The sequence below is a fragment of the Urocitellus parryii genome, chromosome 2 (assembly GCF_045843805.1).
Source record: "Urocitellus parryii isolate mUroPar1 chromosome 2, mUroPar1.hap1, whole genome shotgun sequence".
NCBI classification, from domain to species: Eukaryota; Metazoa; Chordata; class Mammalia; order Rodentia; family Sciuridae; genus Urocitellus; species Urocitellus parryii.
In genome coordinates, this window is record NC_135532.1 from 97279959 (window position 1) to 97301877 (window position 21919).

At 38.7% G+C, this 21919-nt stretch overlaps 1 protein-coding gene across 1 annotated transcript in view; it reads right to left on the reverse strand.

The window, feature by feature from the left end:
* Window positions 1–1123: 1123 nt before the first annotated feature.
* The window catches only part of Acad11 (acyl-CoA dehydrogenase family member 11), an 81683-nt gene continuing 60887 nt past the window's right edge, over window positions 1124–21919 (reverse strand). Inside the window, exons 15-20 of the mRNA XM_026383735.2 lie at window positions 21569–21654; window positions 19722–19793; window positions 18672–18826; window positions 4580–4696; window positions 3608–3717; window positions 1124–1638 (exon numbers count right to left, since the gene is read on the reverse strand). Of these exons, the coding sequence (XP_026239520.2) occupies window positions 1524–1638; window positions 3608–3717; window positions 4580–4696; window positions 18672–18826; window positions 19722–19793; window positions 21569–21654 (655 nt within the window). The 3' untranslated portion in view covers window positions 1124–1523. The remainder of the gene's footprint in view (window positions 1639–3607; window positions 3718–4579; window positions 4697–18671; window positions 18827–19721; window positions 19794–21568; window positions 21655–21919) is intronic.

Here is a 21919-nt window from a genome sequence, read left to right on the forward strand (position 1 = left end):
ATCTAAGGACATCATTAAATTCATGGGATGTATATGTGTTCTGATAAAACAAACTTAAAAGGTTTTAGGGGAAAAACCTTTTATTTGAAAATTTAAAACTTGATCAGTTACTATTGCAATGATATTCACACAAAAATGTAATGAGAAACAGGTGAAATGATTTTTAATAATATATTTTATTGAACTCAATATTTCCAAGTTATTATTTTGATATGTAATCAATATAAAAAGGTATTGAGATGTTTTTCAAACTAAGTTTTCAAAATCTGATGTACATTTTACACTTACTCTGTTTTCTTATTTGGATGCCAAATTTTGATTCAAAATACTTTCTCTGTATTAATATTTCATTAAATTTACAGTTGAAAAAGTAGATTCACATAATCAAGTCATTCTAAGCACACTTAAAAGTTTTCCCCTAATAACTAAATTTATTTTTTTTTAATTAACAATTCAGTTCCTCAGTTTCTTTTTCCTTTTGGTACCAGGTATTGAACTCAGGGGCACTCAGCCACTGAGCCACATCCCCAGCCCTATTTTGTGTATTATTTAGAGACAGGGTCTCACTGAGTTGCTTGGGGCCTTACCATGGCTGAAGCTGGCTTTGAACTTGCAATCCTCCTGCCTCAGCCTCCTGAGCAGCTGGGATTGTAGGTGTGCACCACTGTGCCTGGGGGTTCCTCAGTTTCATTAGCTACATTTAGGGTGCTCAGAAGTCACACATGGCCGACAACTATACTGTGTGTGACAGCTGACGTAACTGCCACAAGGATGTCTGCACAGGCTGCATTACTTATATTATTACTTATATTAATTCCTAAAATTAATGGGCCACTCAGAGCAGACTGTCTTTAGCCTCTTAACAAAACAGAAGAACTTTCTTACAGCTCAATCTGTCCACTGTTCTCATTAACTTATAAGCAAGTAAAATGGTTCTTAGTTATATTTTCTCAAAATTTGCCGTGTTTTCTTGTAAACTATCAGCTGCATTCAGATGGAAGACAAGTGCTCCAGGCTATATTATGAAGAAGTTAGAATTGCATGGATTCTAAACAACCCATATAGCCATGTGCAAACTTTATGGCACGATTTCAAACTAACCCCTCTAAAAATAGTGTTTAAAAGAGATCCAACTATATGTTTTTAAAAGCAGGATGAAATATTATTGAAGTTATTTACTTATATTAATTCCTAAAATTCAAAACATCAAACCATTTTTATGCCACACAGGAAATGTTTTAGAAATAATTCTCCATTATTTTATGATCTCATTATAAGTTGCACTTAAAAGCAAATACTAAACCACTTAGTTACTAGACCTAAGAACAGCTACAGATTTTCCAACTTATATCTGTGTGACCCTTGAAATTATAAAACCCACTGATCAAAATAGAGGCTAAAATCTTTACCACAAGTGAAAACTAACCCTGTTCTCAATCTGTTACAAAAATGTGAGACTCAATCAAACATTGGAGCTGATTAAGGAATGCGTCTACCCTGGGGATAGAGTGGTGTTGCCTTCCTCACATCTTGGCTCTCAGCGCTTTAGCTTGGTCCTGTAGCTCCATCTTGGCAATTGCTGAGAGGTGCACTTCATCGGGTCCATCTGCTAGGCGCAGAGTTCGTGTTAACGCATACCTGATAAAAACAAAAGAGCAGAGATTTGTGGGAGGTGTCAAAGAGGAACATTATAATTTAATGAAATAATAATTCTAAACCAAGATTAATTCCAATACAGCAGGAATAAGAAAAGGAATGCAATTAAAATGAAGGGAGTAAGCCAAAGGACTTCCAAGATGCTATTTTAAAGTTCCTAACTTGGGAGGATTCAAGATGGCTAAATAGAGGTGGCAGTACTCACTCACTTCTCTACAGAGAACTCTAGCAACAGGTGAACAAGTGCATTTTGAGGCGAGTGATTTTGAGAGACCACTAGAGATTGGCAAAGAGAAAATGGAACCTTAGGAAATGTAGAGACCTGGGATAAAAGCGAAAAACCCCGTATCTACCATCCTGACTCTGCAGGGTCAGGGTGAAAGGAAGAATTCCAGCACACTCTATTAATGAGGACGCTGGCAATCCTAGCTACTAGAAAGGCTCATAACCTCACAGGCTTGAAGCCCACTTAGATAGGTAAGCTGAAATCTGCACAGTGGCCTTGCTTTGGAAAGGATTTCACATCGTCTCCTAGTGAACTCACACGGTGCTGTGGCCAGGAGCCATCTTGAGAAGGGAGCTGTGGTCTGAATTTGGACTGATCTAGGATTCAGAAACCTACACATGCCCACCCTGGGAGCCTACAGACGTTCCACTGCACTGGCTCAGAAGGTAGTTGCTTCATTAACCCCCAGCTTGGTGCAGCAGAGTGACAGTGACAAAGCCTGAGAGCTGCCCTGCTCTGCAGGGGACTGGTGTTGCAAAATGGGGAGAGTGGAGGTTGGTGCCCTTGAGAACTACAGGCTGGAGGCACTTGCCCTCTGAGTCCAAGGGTATGGCCAGCTGCTGGGAGGCTCACACCATTCCAGGACTTAAGGCAGATGCCCATGCAGTTTGCTGATGCCCTCTACCTGGGCCAGTTTCACCTGCTACTGATAGAGCAAGGAGGGAAAACTATAGTTCCTGCGACTGCCCTGACCACAGGGATGAGCTGAGGGGCCTTGGGCAAGAGTGGGTCCAGCCATTGCCTTGCCCTCACATGTGCACTGTAGATAAAGGACTTGTGAAAAAGTCATGGATCCAGCAGCCACCGTAAACCCAGGTGTGCATGGCAAAAAGGGACCAAGAGGAATTTTACCTGACTTCAGCCACCATTGCACCAAAATGGCAAAGAGGAACACTGTGGTTGGTTCCTGTTGCTACCCTGCCATCTGGCTATGCACTGCTGTCAGAACTGGATGTGAAGACCACAGAGAGGGTGCTGTAGTTCCTGCCACCTCCTTTCCCCATGCAGATTGTGGGCTTGAACCAGTGGGGTTAATCTCATTCTTGGTTTGCCACATGTTACCAGAACTTGGAAGAGCTAAGAGGTGTCTTAAGTAAGATACAGGTAGCAAATGGTATTACAGCATATGTTTTGTTCTTTCTTAAGGCTAAAAATCCATGGAAGGTGAGATCCTACTTCCAGTGCGATAGACCAGTTGCACTGTGGCCATGTGTGGGGACAGATAGTGGATGGAGAATGCTTCTTCTAGCCTCCTTGTAATGAGAATCTGGCTATTTCATGGCCACTGGCATTCTCTGCTGCAAGTGCAGCTGCTGGTTCCCTGTGTGGCTGGTGACTTGTCCCATACACATAGAGTTGGCTCTCGGCTGTTTCGCTCTCTCTGGTACTCCCCACCTTCGTATTTCTGGGTAGATCTCCATTCTATGTGTGTATGCCAGGAGTCCTTAGTGGGTCCTCTTGGTGTGAAATTTAACATGTCAGAATGAGCTGATGATTGTAACTATGAGTCAAATATTTCTTGGTGGTGAGGTCTATATTAAAAGTTACAGTATCACTTCATTAAGCCTTCAGTTATGCTTTAAAGTAAGTATCTTTATTTTCTTCCTAAACAATTAGTGTCAAGGTTTTGGTATATTTTTAATTAAATATTCTATATCCACTCACATGTTAGCCAGAGGGAAATCCTGAGAGACGCCTGCACCTCCACACACTTGGATGGCTCGGTCAATGATCCTGCAGACGACCCGTGGGGCAGCCACTTTGATCATTGCAATCTACAATAGCAAGATATGCAAGAATGCTTTTTTAGAACATACACACAGAGCCAGAATTTGATAAAATCTGTATTTTCCTCTGTGAATTGAAATAAGGAAAATTTCCCACAGCAAATCACCACTAAAACAACATCTTTGGTGAAAGCCAACAATGAGATTTGTTATAATGTAGTTAGTGGCCATATTTCAGTCAATGCAGACCTTCTGGAAAGAGCTGTCTCTTTCCAAGTCACGTTTTTTTCATTTATTTATAACTTGCCTCATTTCCAAAAGGATTTCAGGCAGCTCATAAATTATACTCATCATGTTTGGGGTCATAAAAAGAGTTCAAGGGTCATCACTCCACTACTCAGTTTTCTCTTAGTGATTTTATGGGCTTTTAGAAATAAATGACATGTCCTTATCCCATATAAGCCAGAAGGAAGGCAGTGGCAAGAGGTGCCTTTTGTGAAACATTACTATGTGGCAGAATTGTCCTGTGCATTCTATATGTATCATCTTGGTTATTCTCCTCAAGAACCCTGGGCCAAAGCAGAAAGATCAGTTACTTTGCCCATGGTCACAGGCTAGCAGAAAGTGGCATAGTGAGTACTATTAATTCCAGGTCTATATAAAGCCTAGAATTTCCCCATTCCTTGTTACTGCATGTCAAGAAAGCTGAAGATATTCTGCATCCCTCAAAATCATCCCTTAAAGCAGCCCTATGAAAACTAGCAAATAATAGATATTTATAATCTTTAAACCATAATTACTGAAGGCTTCCAATATTTTGAGAGCCACTGAAGTGTCTTAAAACCTGAAATGCACAACGGGTGGGAGAAAATGAAAAAGTCTCTGCAGTTAGTGGTCCAGGGAGCCTCACCTCCTTTCTGGCACCAGTGCTGCCCAGAGTATCTATGCTGTGGGCGGCTTTCAAGGTCAACAAGCGGATCTCCTCGATGGCAATTCGGCTCTCAGCAATCCAGTGAGCCACAACTTCCTGTAGGGGAGCAAAAGGAAGGAGAAGATAAGCTGGTATCTGAAGATCACATGTAACACAGCTTTATAGTTTGAAGAAAACAATTTCTAGGCCAATGATGTTTCTATATATTTCAAAATGAAAGAGTTCATTCGCTTGATATACACCACCTAGCCACTTACCTGTGGACTACTAGTTAAAATTGAAAAATTTAAAATAAACTTTATTGGTTCCGAAAAATCTTTTATTTTGGATATCTTTATGCTTAAGATGGCTGAACTGGGCAGTTTATTTCCAAACTACTCCTGAATGGCCCTCCTGAATGCAGATTACATGTTCTCATGGAAACCTGACTAGATATTTGGTGGTAGAGTTGGCCATGGTCAAAGTAGATAATTCCCAGCAAGGGGATAATTCAGCAGCACTCTTTTTTAAATTTCATAATTTTATTTTATTTATTTATTTTGTATTGTGGATTGTACCCAGGAGAACTTAGCCACTGAACCATATCACCAGATCTTTTTTGAATCTACCAGTTCTGCCTGTCCTCAAAACTCCCAAGCAATCTACAAAAAAATTTTCTAGAATTTATGTTATTTCAAGATCATAGGATACAAGATAGACATACATAAATCAACTGCATATATATAATATATATGTATGTATATGTGTGTATATTAAAAATATAGAGACACAAAAATTAAAAATACAACACCATTTTCAATTGCTCAAAAACCAAAATACTTATGTGTAAATAGAGTTAAGTACTGCTCTATATGTAAGTAAAGTTAGGCATAGTTGTGGCATACATTCTAGGAAATGTGTTCTTAGGTGATTTTTTAATTGTGTAAACATCATAGAGTGTACCTACAAAAACGAAAACAGCTATGACATCACTAGGTGATATGGGACCACCATGTATATGCAATCCATCATTTTTTTTTTTAAGAGAGTGAGAGAGGAGAGAGAGAGAGAGAGAATCTTTAATATTTATTTTTTAGTTCTCGGCAGACACAACATCTTTGTTGGTATGTGGTGCTGAGGATCGAACCTGGGCCGCACGCATGCCAGGCAAGCGCGCTACCGCTTGAGCCACATCCCCAGCCCCTGCAATCCATCATTGACTAAAACATTGTTCTGTGATGTGTGACTTTGTAAAAGGACGTGCATAGGATCTGTATGCTGAAAGCTACACAGAGATGATAAAAGAGACCAAAGAAAAGCTAAATAAATGGAGAGACACACCATGTTCATGGAATAAAAATACAACATAGTAAAGTATCTGATAAGCCCAGTCTAATTCCCTCTTAAGTCAGGAGCCATCTTGTCAAAAGTTATAAAAGATTCATTTCTGTTTTCTGTTTTCTGTAAAATATTAGGATTTCTATTTGGCCTGGCTGTATTTTGATGTTTTAAACTTGTTTGGAATGCCTGCCCATGCCTTGAACTCACCCATGCCTGGCTTTCCCTAACCAGATAACAACCCTCTCTGAAACCTTAGTGGCACCTCATAAATTCTGGCTTTCCCTGACCAGATAACAACCCTCTCTGAAACCCTAATGGTGCCTCACAAATTCTGATGTTGGGATCTAAATTTACTCCCTAAGTACTGAACCATTTAGACCATTAACCTACTACCTACCTGCCTTTGTATTATGCTTGTCAAAATCCTGTTATCTGAAGTTCTCAAGACACCTCCCTTTTTGCAACTTTCTGTGCTATAAAGCTGTACTCCTAGAGAGCTGGAGTACTGTCTTCTATCCCACGGATTTTGGGAGAGGGACAGTCCCAGCTAGTCAGAATTACAAGCTTGCTTTAATTTGATTTAAAATTGGAGTCAGTGGTATTTTCTTTGCATCGTGGTTTAACATATCAATTCTTTCTAAACTGAAGTATACATTTAACATAATTCTTATCAAAATCCCAGAAAGACTCTTTGTACAGATATGAAGACGATTATTCTAAAAATTACATGGAAAGGGAAATGAATGAGAACAGCTAAAACACTTTTGAAGACAAGTCAGTCACTAAATGACTTTTGAGAAGAGTCAGTCTAGTTTATTTCAAGAAAAGTTTTATTACTACAGTACGCAAGATTGTGTGGTGTTTGTTGGCAGAGAGACAAACATAGATAATTAGGATATAAGACAACCAAAAATAGGTCCACATAAATATGCCTGATAGATTTTTGAAAAAGGTACAAAAGCAATTCAGTAGAGGAAAGACATCCTTTACAACAAATTTTGCTGAAGCAATTGGACATCTATAGGGGAAACAACCAACCAACCACCACAACAAAAAACAAACCAAACCAAACAAAAATCAAACTTAAATCTTATATGTTATTAAAAAAATTAACTCATGGGGCTAGGGCTTTACTTCAGTGGCAGAATGCTTGCCTAGCATGTGTGAGGCACAGGGTTTGATCCTCAGCACCACATAAAAAAATACACAAATTTTAAAAAATCAATTCAAAATGTATTGTATATTCAAATTAAAAATTTTAAGGAAAAAAATCATAGGGGAAAATCTTTAGGACATAGAGTGAGACAAAGAGACAAAGAATTCTTAGAGTTGATACCAAAACCATGACCCACAAAAGCAAAAAATGACAAGTTAGGATTCATTAAAATTAAATTTGCTCTGTGAAAGACCTTGTTAAAGATGAAAAGAGGGGGAAATATTTGCCAATTACATATCTGACAAAGAAGATTTTCTGGAATATGTATAGAACTCTCAAAATGCAACCGTAAAAAAATAAACAATTAGAACATGGGCATAATACATGAACTTAAGAGGATATAAGATGGCAAATAAGCACAAAAAGGCTCATTTATGATTAGCTATTTGGGTGATGTAATTAAGGCCACTTGAGATAGCGCCATTAGTCTATCAGAATGACTGAAATTTAGTAAGTTTCACACCATAATATGCTGGTGGGAGTGAGGAAAAACTGGGTCATTTATGCACAGTGAGAATGAAAAACAGAAGATAGTCTGGCAGCTTCTTTAAAAATTAAACATGCTAGGCTGGGGGTGTAGCTCAGCAATAAAGTGCTTACCTAGCATTTGTGAGGCCCTAAGTTTGATCCCTAGTACCTCAAAAAACAATAGAAAATTAAGCATGCAACTGTACATGATCTGTTGTAAGTAGTTAAGCAAACTTGTCATACAACCATACAAGTAAATGCTACCACAAGAAAAGTGATACATGCAATCTAGATGAATCTCTAAAAGATAGTGCTTGAGTAAAGAAACCAATCACAAAGGTTTACATACTGTAAACCTTTCCTGAAACCATTCCTGAAATCACAGAAGTATGAAAATGAACACCTAGTTGGTTGCTAGGAGTTAATTGTAGGCCATGAAAGGGTGGTGTGAAGGACCTGGTAGGGATGGAAATGTTCTATAGCCTAACTTTATCCATAACAACATTGTAGTTCTGATACAAGATGTTACCATTGGGGGATGTAGGGGATCTCTCTGTATTATTTCTTATATCTGTATGTCTATTTATAATTACCTCACAACAAAAAGTTTTTAAAAATTGGTAATTGCTTCTCATTTATCTTAGTGAACATCTCTTGAGATTGTCCCCTTTTGTCAAGCCTCACCATAAACCCCGGGAGCAAATGTATATTTAGAATTCAGCTCAGAAGCTCAGGCAACATACTGAATGTTTCCTGTTAGCTGAAATCCATTCTTGTTTCCCAATTGTAAATATAGAATTGGTTTTTACATTGGAGAACAATGTTTGTTAAGAAAGTTAGACTAGCAGTGCTTTCACCCAAGCCACACTCACCTGCCAGAGCCATGGTTATGCACCATCATGTTTGCTTTGGGAAATTTCTTTAGCCATAGGATGTTTGGTTAGAGATTCTCTGGAGCACTTATGTTCAGAATGACAGCCACTAATCAAATGTGGCTAGTAAGCATTTAAAATATGCTCAGTCTGAATTGAAATGTAATGAAAGTGTAATAGAGATGCCCAATTGTAAAGATCAGTATTTTTGAATAATTTAAAATATCTCCTTAATAATATTTTTATATTGATTTCAAGTTGAAATGATCATGTATTGGGTATCTTGGGAAAAATAAAATATTTTTAAAAATTAATTTCATTTATTTGTTTTTACTGTTTAAAGATGTTGCTAAAGTACTAGGAGATTTAAAATTATATTTGTGCTGGTGGCATATGTCTGTAATAACAGCTTCCTCAGGAGCCGGAGGCAGAAAGACTTATAATTTTAAGGCCAGCCAGGGCATCTCTGTCTCAAAAAATAAAAAAGACTCAAGGAAATACCTTAATGGTAGAGTGCTCTGGGTTTACTCTCCCATACCACAAAAAATAAAATTTGTGGCTCATACTGTATTTCTATTGAATGGCACTATCTTAGAGGTTGAAACATATAATTCTGAATTCATGATTTTAAACAAGCTGCTGGCAGTCAACAGAATTTTTTTTTATGGTTGCAAAACCAAGTAATTGTAACTTCATGAACAGAATCAAAATGCACTTACATTTTTAGCTTCAGAATAAAAGAATGTGTTCTCACCTGGGTCATTACAGACCCTAGATTTGCTAAAAAGCATTAAATAAATAGAACTGAGTGCTCTAGGAAACTGACAAATTTATTTACTAAGACTGAATTTTGCTTTAGAGACTGGAATTGTTTGAAGAGAGCTGGAAGGAGTCTCCAAACAAATTGGGTGGTGGGTGGTGAGTAAGCTGGCCTGAATTTTTGTTTATGACATACATTTCTCTGTTTTTGCCTTAGCTAGATCATCTTATTTGTACCAGATGTGAGAAGTTTCCAATAAAGAAGCATATTTTTAAAAAGCAGAAACTTCTGTCTAGAGTAGCCAGGTACAGTGGCATATGCCTGTGATCCTAGCAACACTGGAAGCTGAGGTAGGAGGATCTCAAGTTCAAGATCAGTTTCAGCAATTTAGCAAGACCTTGTCTCAGAATAAAAAATGCAAATGGCTGGGGATGTAGCATAGGGGTAAAGTGCCCAAGGCACGTTTGAACAATGTATCAATTTTACTCTGTCCTCCCTTCACCCTGCTCAATGGATTGTGTGGCAAAAACTGAAAAGAGAAAAGGGGAAGAGGCCATAGTTGATGCTAGGAGCAACTCTTTCATCCCTAAATAGCAGCAGGAGGGCTGTATCCATGACCCCAAAACCTCCTCCAACAGTGCCCATCAATAGCTGAACACTTCCCCTGCTGTGTACTCTGTTCTCTGAGGTTCACCACAAACTATTCTCAGTTATGATATCATAAAGCGAGCTCTATTTTCTTCATGAGAACAGTGTTGCAACTAAGCCATGTGTATGCTGAATGAGCATAAAGACTACAAGATATTGATCTCAGTGACCATTGCTATTCTTTTTGTGGCTCTCTCCTTCCTGCCCCTCCCCCTCGTACTACTGATGTTATTAATATTAGCATTAGTAATACTGCCATTATTACTAATATTAAACATGTTATACTTCATGGAAAGCAAATACAGTCTAAGAATTTGGATAAAAAATATACTGCAAAAATTTAAAAAAGGATCACAAGTGTACTTTACAAGGGGATTGATGTCCTAAAATATACTTGTCCAGTAAACACAAATACAGTTCTATGAATACAAATTTTACCTAATATTAGCTTGTTAGTAATAGTACATGTTAAATATTTAATAATACTTTTTCTTGATTTCTTAAAAATTAGAAAGGTTTTTTGGGGGATGTTTTCATTATCCCACTTTCTGTAGAAAGTTTTTCAAGGGAGAGCCGCCGCCAGCTCCTGCAAGGTAGGCAGACCTGCGACCGACCGGGAGAACAGGCCTAGCAGCCCGCCGGCAATGGTAGACAGATCACCCCAATTGGAGGAGGGGCAGAGCCGCCTGCCGCCCGCACCTGCAAGGTAGGCAGACCTGCGACAGACCGGGAGAACAGGCCCAGAGGCCCACCTGTGTGGTAGACAGATCACCCCAATTGGAGGAAGGGCCCAGCCGCTGCCCGCAAGGTAGGCAGGCTGCGTGTCCCGGAGAAGGGGCCCAGCGGCCCGCCAGCCTAGTTGAAAGATCACCCCAATTGGAGAAGGGGCACAGCCGTTGCCTGCGCCTGCAAGGTAGGCAGACCTGCAACCTGGAGAACAGGCCCAGTGGCCCGCCAGCGTGGTAGACAGATCACCCCAATTGGAGGAGGAGCACAGCCGCCGCCCGCCCGCGCCTGCAAGGTAGGCAGACCTGTGACCTGGAGAACAGGCCCAGTGGTCACCCCCCCTCCCCTCCCCCAGCATGGTAGACAGATCACCCCTATTGGATGAGGGGCCCAGCCATCGCCTGCAAGGTAGGCAGGCTGTGCGTCCCGGAGAAGGGGCCCAACGGCCGCCGGTGTGGTAGACAGAGCACCCCAATCAGAGGAAGGGCCCAGCCGCCGCCCGCACCTGCACAGTAGGCAGACCTGCAACCTTGAGAATAGGCCCAGCGGCCCGCTGGCGTGGTAGACAGATCACCCCTATTGGAGGAGGGGCCCAGCGATCGCCTGCAAGGTAGGGAGGCTGCGTGTCCCGGAGAAGGGGCCCAGCGGCCGCCGTCGTGGTAGACAGAGCACCCCAATTGGAGGAGGGGCCCAGCCACCGCCTGCGCCTGCACAGGAGGCAGACCTGTGACCTGGAGAACAGGCCCTGCGACTTGCCTGAGTGGTAGACAGACCTCTCTAGTTGGAGGAGCCCAGCCTTCCGCCGGTGAGGTAGACAGACCACTCCAACTGGAGGAGGAGCCCTGCCGCCCACCCATGCGGTCACCTGACTGCGCTCTTGACAAACATAAGGTTTCCCCAACACCCCCACCTCATCAAACACCTTATGAGAAAAACTGATGGAACTCATCTTGGAAAATCCCACCAACCCTTAAAACCCACCAATCGGTTGACTGGCGTGGCTACCAGTGCAGTTCTGCAGCGGATCAGGCACCTGGTTTACATCTCAGAGAATAAGAGTAGAGAGGCCACAGGTGGAAGCTCAAGTCCTCTCACACTGACTACCACCACCATCCTGAACCCAGAGAATAAAGCTAGGAATAGACAACGCCACCAACTGGAAGAAATTAAAACAGAGTTCTGAGAGACATCTTTTTTTTTCTTTTTTTCTTTCTTTTTCTCTCTTCTCTCTCTCTTTTCAGCCATTCACCCAGTCTCCTCTACCCTTCCCCCTCGGGTCTTCGCAACCTCAACATATGTGAAACCAAAAATTGTACACGAAAAAGGTCTTTAACAACTGAATCACCAGAATAATATACTATAGAGGAATTGCATATGCCCCACCTCCCTTCCCCCTTTTTATTCCTTTTCTTTTTTCTCGTATTTTCTTTTTCCTGCTCTCTTTTTTCTCTCCCTTTCCTTGTTATCTGTTTTCCTCCCTCTTACTCCCTCTATCCCACTTTCAACCCCCTAAATTTTACTATTCATAAGTAGGGTAATCTTATAAATACAGATAGGAGTTTGAATCTATACATTCTTCCATAAATTACCCATCTATTGGTTAGAGCTCTCCAAAGTTACTAAGTTAGATTAACCCCTTACCCTCACTCCTTTCCCCATAAACATAACATCCTACACCTGAAATCCAGTTTTCTTCAAGCTACCAGAAATGGTATGCCTTTCATGAAACTAATGACTATATTTGTAAACGATAATCGAAACCAACATTTGTAGACATAGAGTCTATCTATAAATGTAATAATAAGGAAAACGTGTGCTTAGATGATGTACTATTGATATTGAGAACTGTTAACATTGTCTTTCTCCACAAAAGGGAGACTTTGCAACTATACAAGAGCAATATAAATACATAGGGGGAAAATTCAATAACACAACAGTTTCACCAAGCAGAAAGAAACTCGAGCAGTATGAAAAGACAAGGAAAGAAAGGACCACAAGCAATGCAGGTCAACTCAACTTTAGAAGAGGTAATATCTGCAGCAGATGGAATGTCAGATAAAGAATTCAGGATATACATGCTTCAGATGATCTGGAGTCTCAAGGAAGACATTAGACAGCAAAATCAGACAATGAAAGACCACTTGGACAATGAATTACATAAACAAATCCAAGAAGCAAAAGATCAACTATACAGGGAGATAGAGGTTATAAAATACAAACAAACTGAAAATCTAGAAATGCAGGAAGCAATAAACCAAATTAAAAACTCAAATGAGAATACTACCAGCAGAGTAGAACACTTAGAAGATACAACATCAGACAATGAAGACAAAGTATTTCAACTTGAAAAGAACATAGACAGCTCAGCGAGACTGTTAAGAAACCATGAGCAGAACATCCAAGAAATATGGGATAACATAAAGAGACCAAACGTAAGAGTCATTGGGATACAGGAAGGTATAGAGGTCCAAACCCAAGGAATGAGCAATCTGTTCAACGAAATAATACGAGAAAACTTCCCAGACATGAAGAATGAGACAGAATCCCAAATCCTAGAAGTCTACAGGACGCCAAATGTGCAAAATCATAAGAGATCCACACCTAGACACATTATAATGAAGATGCCCAACATACAGAATAAGGAGAGAATTTTAAAAGCTACAAGAGAAAGGAAGCAGATTACATTTAGGGGTAAACCAATCAGGATAACAGCTGATCTTTCAACACAGACTCTGAAAGCTAGAAGATCCTGGAACAACATATTTGAAACCCTGAAAGAAAATGGGTTCCAACCAAGAACTGTGTATCCAGCGAAATTAAGCTTTAGGATGGAAGATGAAATTAAAACCTTCCACAATAAACAAAAGTTAAAAGAATTTGCAGCTAGAAAACCATCTCTTCAAAACATCCTTGGCAAAACATTACAGGAAGAGGAAATGGAAAATAACAATGAAAACCAACAGTGGGAGGTAGTACAGTAAAGGGAAAAAATAACCAAAGAGGAAAAACAAACCATCTTAAGTAACATAAATAAACAAATATGGCTGGAAGAACAATGCATATCTCAATAATAACCCTAAATGTTAATGGCTTAAATTCACCAATTAAGAGACACAGGCTAGTAGAATGGATCAAAAAAAAAAAAAAGATCCAACAATATGCTGCCTACAGGAGATGCATTTGATAGGAAAAGACATACATAGACTGAAGGTGAAAGGTTGGGAAAAATAATATCACTCATATGGACTTCGGAAACAAGCAGGAGTGTCCATACTCATATAAAATAAAATAGATTTCAAGCCAAAGTTAATCAAAAGGGATAAAGAGGGACACTACATACTGCTCAAGGGAACCATACACCAACAAGACATAACAATCATAAATATATATGCCCCAAACAATGGTGCAGCTATGTTCATCAAACAAACTCTTCTCAAGTTCAAGAGTCTAACAGACCACCATACAATAATTATGGGAGACTTCAACACACCTCTCTCACCACTGGACAGATATTCCAAACAAAAGTTGAATAAAGAAACTATAGAACTCAATAATACAATTAATAACCTAGACTTAATTGACATATATAGAATATACCACCCAACATCAAGCAGTTACACTTTTTCTCAGCAGCACATGGATCCTTCTCAAAAATAGATCATATATTATGTCACAGGGCAACTCTTAGACATTATAAAGGAGTAGAGATAATACCATGCATCTTATCTGATCATAATGGAATGAAACTAGAAATCAACAATAAAAGAAGGAAGGAAAAATCATGCATCACTTGGAGAATGAACAATAGGTTACTGAATGATCAATGGGCTATAGAAGACATCAAGGAGGAAATTAAAAAAATTCTTAGAGATAAATGAAAACACAGACACAACATATCGGAATCTATGGGACACAATGAAAGCAGTTCTAAGAAGAAAATTCATTGCTTGGAGTTCATTCCTTAAAAAAAGAAAAAAACAACAAATAAATGATCTCATACTTCATCTCAAAATTCTAGAAAAAGAAGAGCAAAACAACAGCAAAAGAAATAGAAGGCAAGAAATAATTAAAATCAGAGCTGAAATCAATGAAATTGAAACAAAAGAAACAATTGAAAAAATTGACAAAACTAAAAGTTGGTTCTTTGAAAAAATAAATAAGATCAACAGACCATTAGCCATGCTAACGAAGAGAAGAAGAGAGAGAACTCAAATTACTAGCATACGGGATGAAAAAGGCAATATCACAACAGACACTTCAGAAATACAGAAGATAATCAGAAATTATTTTGAATCCTTATACTCCAATAAAATAGAAGCTAATGAATGCATCGATAAATTTCTTAAGTCATATGATCTGCCCAGATTGAGTCAGGAGGATATAGACAACCTAAACAGACCAATATCAATGGAGGAAATAGAAGAAGCCATCAAAAGACGACCAACTAAGAAAAGCCCAGGACCAGATGGGTATACAGCAGAGTTTTACAAAATCTTTAAAGAAGAACTAATACCAATACTTTTCAAGCTATTTCAGGAAATAGAAAAAGAGGGGGAACTTCCAAATTCATTCTACGAGGCCAACATCACCCTGATTCCTAAACCAGACAAAGATACTTCAAAGAAAGAAAACTACAGACCAATATCTCTAATGAACCTAGATGCAAAAATCCTCAATAAAATTCTGGCAAATCGGATTCAAAAACATATCAAAAAAATTGTGCACCATGATCAAGTAGGTTTCATCCCTGGGATGCAAGCCTGGTTCAATATACGGAAATCAATAAATGATATTCACCACATCAATAGACTTAAAGATAAGAAGCATATGATCATCTCGATAGATGCAGAAAAAGCATTCGACAAAGTACAGCATCCCTTTATGTTCAAAACTCTAGAAAAACTAGGGATAACAGGAACATACCTCAATATTGTAAAAGCTATCTATGCTAAGCCTCAGGCTAGCATCATTCTGAACGGAGAAAAATTGAAGGCATTCCCTCTAAAATCTGGAACAAGACAGGGATGCCCTCTCTCACCACTTCTGTTCAACATAGTTCTCGAAACACTGGCCAGAGCAATTAGACAGACAAAAGAAATTAAAGGCATAAAAATAGGAAAAGAAGAACTTAAATTATCACTATTTGCAGATGACATGATTCTATACCTAGCAGACCCAAAAGGGTCTACAAAGAAACTATTAGAGCTAATAAATGAATTCAGAAAAGTGGCAGGATATAAAATCAACATGCATAAATCAAAGGCATTCCTGTATATCAGCGACAAATCCTCTGAAATGGAAATGAGGACAACCACTCCATTCACAATATCCTCAAAAAAATAAAATAAAATACTTAGGAATCAACCTAACAAAAGAGGTGAAAGACTTATACAATGAAAACTACAGAACCCTAAAGACAGAAATAGAAGAAGATCTTAGAAGATGGAAAAATATACCCTGTTCATGGATAGGCAGAAGTAACATCATCAAAATGGCGATATTACCAAAAGTTCTCTATAGGTTTAATGCAATGCCAATCAAAATCCCAATGGCATTTCTTGTAGAAATAGATAAAGCAATCATGAAATTCATATGGAAAAATAAGAGACCCAGAATAGCAAAAACAACTCTAAGCAGGAAGTGTGAATCAGGCAGTATAGCGATACCAGACTTCAAACTATACTACAGAGCAATAGTAACAAAAACAGTATGGTACTGGTACCAAAACAGGCAGGTGGACCAATGGTACAGAACAGTGGACACAGAGACCAATCCACAAAATTACAACTATCTTATATTTGATAAAGGGGCTAAAAGCATGCAATGGAGGAAGGATAGCATCTTCAACAAATGGTACTGGGAAAACTGGAAATCCATATGCAACAAAATGAAACTGAATCCCTTTCTCTCGCTATGCACAAAAGTTAACTCAAAATGGATCAACAAGCTTGATATCAAATCAGAGAAACTGCGTCTGATAGAAGAAAAAGTTGGCTCCGATCTACATACTGTGGGGTTGGGCTCCAAATTCCTCAATAGGACACCCATAGTGCAAGAGTTAATAACTAGAATCAACAAATGGGACTTACTCAAACTAAAAAGTTTTTTCTCAGCAAGAGAAACAATAAGAGAGGTAAATAGGGAGCCTACATCCTGGGAACAAATCTTTACTCCTCACACTTCAGATAGAGCCCTAATATCCAGAGTATACAAAGAATTCAAAAAATTAAACAATAAGAAAACAAATAACCCAATCAACAAATGGGCCAAGGACCTGAACAGACACTTCTCAGAGGAGGACATACAATCAATCAAGAAGTACATGAAAAAATGCTCACCATCTCTAGCAGTCAGAGAAATGCAAATCAAAACCACCCTAAGATACCATCTCACTCCAGTAAGAATGGCAGCCATTATGAAGTCAAACAACAACAAGTGCTGGTGAGGATGTGGGGAAAAGGGTACACTTATACATTGCTGGTGGGACTGCAAATTGGTGCGGCCAATTTGGAAAGCAGTATGGAGATTTCTTGGAAAGCTGGGAATGGAACCACCATTTGACCCTGCTATTCCCCTTCTTGGTCTATTCCCTAAAGACCTAATAAGAGTATGCTACAGGGACACTGCTACATTGATGTTCATAGCAGCACAATTCACAATAGCTAGACTGTGGAACCAACCTAGATGCCCTTCAATAGATGAATGGATAAAAAAAATGTGGCATTTATACACAATGGAGTATTACTTTGCATTAAAAAATGACAAAATCTTGGAATTTGCAGGGAAATGGATGGCATTAGAGCAGATTATGCTAAGTGAAGCTAGCCAATCCCTAAAAAACAAATGCCAAATGTCTTCTTTGATATAAGGAGAGCAACTAAGAACAGAGTATGGAGGAAGAGCATGAGAAGAAGATTAACATTAAACAGGGACGAGAGGTGAGAGGGAAAGGGAGAGAGAAGGGAAACTGCATGGAAATGGAAGGAGACCCTCATGGTTATACAAAATTACATACAAGAGTGAGGGGAAAGTGGAAAAAAAAACAAGGGGGAGAAATGAATTACAGTATATGGGGTAGAGAGAGAAGATGGGAGGGGAGGGGAGGGGAGGGGGGATAGTAGAGGATAGGAAAGGCAGCAGAATACAACAGACACTAGTATGGCAATATGTAAAACAGTGGATGTGTAACCGATGTGATTCTGCAATCTGTATATGGGGTAAAAATGGGAGTTCATAATCCACTTGAATCAAAGTGTGAAATATGATATGTCAAGAACTATGTAATGTTTTGAACAACCAACAATAAATTTAAAAAAAAAGAAAGTTTTTCAAGGAAATCTGCAATGAGGCTTTCTATTCCCTCTCAATACTTTTTGCTGATTTTTATTATATTGCTCACATGTAACTATGTTTATAGTGGTTTGTAAATAAAAGACTCAATAGAATCTAATTTGCAGATGAAAATTCAAAATATCATGAATGGTCCACCCAATATTGGTCCCATTTTTGACATACTTTCTCCAGTGATAGGGAACTCACTTCCTCCTGGGAGTCCATTCACTATTCAATCTATCAGAATATTCTTTTTTTTGGGCTACATCCCCTGCCCTTGCATGCACAAGGCCCTGGTTCAATCCTCAGCACTACACACACATAAAATGAATGTTCCTCTTTTCACTAAGTTTTGGGCTGTTTTCCATCTTTATACTAATCTGTCCTGATTTCTTCCACAAAACCAAAGATCAAGGCAGGTCCCTCTTCCAGTACAACCTCTTCATATCCACAGAAAGCTCTAATGACCAGGTTCTCTAGAGGAGTCTGAGAAATTTGAAGCTATTGTCCACACTATGTGCTGAGGTGATGAAGCACTGAAGGAGCTCAACTTTCAAAAGATAAATATTTTTCATCAAACTATATTTAAATAAAGAATAAATATGCTTTATGGGAAAGAATCACCTTGTTCATATAAAGTAAATTTCTCTAGCCAAGGAATGTTGTTTTTGTTCATGATTAGTATAGTATACTGGGGTACCATAAATTCAGGGATGTAATCATCCTTACATGTTCATACAGTTTCTTCTTAAAGGCTTTCCTTTGTGCTGCCCGTTCACACATGATTTGCAAAGCACGTTCTGCTAAACCTATTGTTCTCATACAATGGTGGATTCTGCCAGGTCCAAGGCGGCCTTGGGAAATTTCGAATCCCCGCCCTTCGCCTACAAGTAAAAAAGGAAAACATGAAAATGTTCCTTTTGTTATTCACAGAAATTCTAGAAAAATGATGAGCTTCCCTCAATAAAAATTACCTCTGGTGGGGAAAAATAAAAAGGAATGTTCATTATGCATTTAAGGGAATTTTGAGATCTGTTTTTTTTTTTAAACCAACATCATTAAAGATTTCAATCAAACTTAAGCTCTGTCTCTTGAGCACTTACTATACATAAGGTAGTTTATTAGTGCTGCAGTAGTTACAAAAGTGGATGAGACAATTCCCTACCCCAGGAATTTAGAATCCAGAAGAACAGGTGAAGATAAGGGCTACAGAGAGGGCCAAAGAAAGGGAAAGGAGGGCGAGATTGTTATCATTGTTACCATAGTAACTTTAGAGCCTGGCAAGGGTTTGTTGAGTAGATGGGGTGAGAAATACAAAAATATTCCTGAAAGGAATAACACTTGAGATATTCTTTGAAGGCTGAGTAGGATTCCAATAAGCAAGAGTCTTTCCGGACATACAGCATACAAAATTGTTTATTCGTCTGTCGTATGTATAAGACGTGAATTCAGAAAATACTAAGGTCTTCTTAGAACAAGGAGAGACCCAGAGATCATGTCTTGGGAAAAAAGGGTGTTGCTTTAAATTGGATATTGAATGATTTTTGTATTTAGCTATGTTTTCAAATCATATGAAATACACAAACACATCTAACATTTAAATAAAACTTTATCATTCTACATAAGTCAAATCACAAAATGGAAAATTTATCTTTGATAAATGGAGTAAATAAGATAGAAAAACACCTAAATAAAGGATGACTGGATGTGTTCTACAGATTTAGGTATGAAAATATTAATATACAATACTGGAGAATAATCTTTCCAAACTTATCTCACCTAGTATTAAATTTGTAGCAGGAACTCGCACTTGGTGGAAATGGATCTCAAAATGTCCTCCGTGTAAGTTATCTGTAAAATAGAAGATAGAAGTTTAAAGAGAAAAATTTTTAAAAAGAAAAAGAGAAAAATGAGTTGACTAAGATAAAGTTATACATAATGAATCTGCTGAAGTATAATTACTCAAAAAAGTAGGGTTTAAAAGATCCATGTGTAATAGACATTCCTAAGTAAAATCATCCCTGAACCCCCAGCACCCAGCAGTTCAGAAAACTCATCATCTGTTCAAGTGAGAAGAGACTTTAGAAATCATTTGATCCAGAGGTTTCTCTGAGCTATGGAAAAAGAAGACTGGGTTCCATGGTGCTGGCAAGACTACATTATTATTATTTTAGTATTGTTTTTTCTTTTAATTTTTCTACATTAGGAATCCTGAAGAAAAGATCTGGTGTTTCAAAAATAGAAAATAAGTAATGTAATTCAAGATTCTATTTTGTCATTGTGGAAACCAATGCCTGAAGATACAAAGGGCCTGCTTGAGAGGACAGAGCAGGCTCAGCATTAGTGATGAAGCAGAGACCTGACCTTTGTTTAGGCATGTCACTCCTAATTTGCACTTGTTCCACTATGTGTTTGCTTCTTGAAAAGGCTGGCATTAGAGTCACTGAGATTGGCAACATAATCACTCCTCCTCCCCATCAAATTATAGAAATTATCTCTAGCTAACTCCACACCCTTTTCCTGTCAGAATAGATATTAAAAAAATCAACATTCTGTACACTGTTTCTTTTGGCCTTGGACACAGGGAATTGGAAAGATGCTAGTGAATATTTCACAGTAAAAATTCAAAAGCAGGCTCTGCAGTTGACTGTCTTTGTACCCAACCTGTATTAAAATTCATTTTTGGTGTCTTCATGCTGTTGCTCTGCAACCCACAACTCTGATGTGCAATTTGCTCCAGTGATCTTGTGTGCCCCATCTTGTACCTAGACTTCACTTGTGGGTAAATCCTATAGCTGCATCTACAGAAGGCTCTGATGTCAAACTTTTGTAAAACCAAGGCTTGTGTCTGCTATTCAAACATATTCGTCAGTCATCTTCAATAACAGAAAGTTAGACTCACCATAAAGCCTGAATTTCAACCAATTTTGCATGGCATTTATCCCCTGCTAACATGCCATATAACATATTTACTTATGTTTGTCATTATCGCCTGCTTCCTTCCACCAGTGTGCATGCTCCAGGGGGCAAGGATCTTAGTCTTTTGTGTTCCTTTGTGTATTATAAGCACTTAGAATGGTACTCAGCACTCAATAAGCACTTGCTCAGTGGATGATCTGAGCAGCATGGACACAATGAACATATGCCCAGGATGGGTGGCAGGAAACAAAAGCAGTCTTGCTTCTTAGAAGTTTGTCCCATGAGCAGAAGGCAAAGCTTTGCACTCAAAGTCAACACTCAACTCACTGCTTATTGACAGTTGTGGTAGGTTGATTGACTAAGAAAAGTAAACTTGGAGGCAAAAAAAAATTAATTTTGGTGTAGATTATCTCAATTTATCTGTTTGTCTGTATCTACTTCATTAATCCATTCTCATGAATGACAGAAAAAAGACTGGTGGTTTAGAGTTGCTTTTCCTTGAACACATTCTGCATTTTCCGAAGCAGTAAATGAAATGTGGCCAAATGTTGCACTGCCTCACCTGCTGCACCTGAATTCCATGTTGCCAGGGCCAAAGGCATTTCCAAGAATACCTGTCATATGTTAAGATGCTCTCTATTTTTGCCAGCGTCACTGCAGATTCAGGTCTGCATTAGCAAGCAGGGACATATGTACTGAGTACTTACCCGAGTACCCAAAAACTGACAAAGGCCTTATTATTTTTATTCCAGGTGTGTTGATAGGAACAAGAATCATGCTGTGCTGTTTGTGCCTAGTTAAAAGAAAAATAATGTTAGGAAAAGCTTGCTAAGAGGAGAAATGAAACAGACATTAGGCAGAGTTGAAACTGTCTTGTTATCACAATCACATAAGCAAGCAATAGTGATTGGAATGGGAACTGTGTAAAAGACACACCAGCACAGTCTGATGCACGCTATGATCTGGAACAACAACTACAAAAAAAGATTAGAAAATAGTGAAATTTGTTTGATTGAGGGTTGTTATGGTTTGGATCTTAAATGTTCCTCAAAATTCAT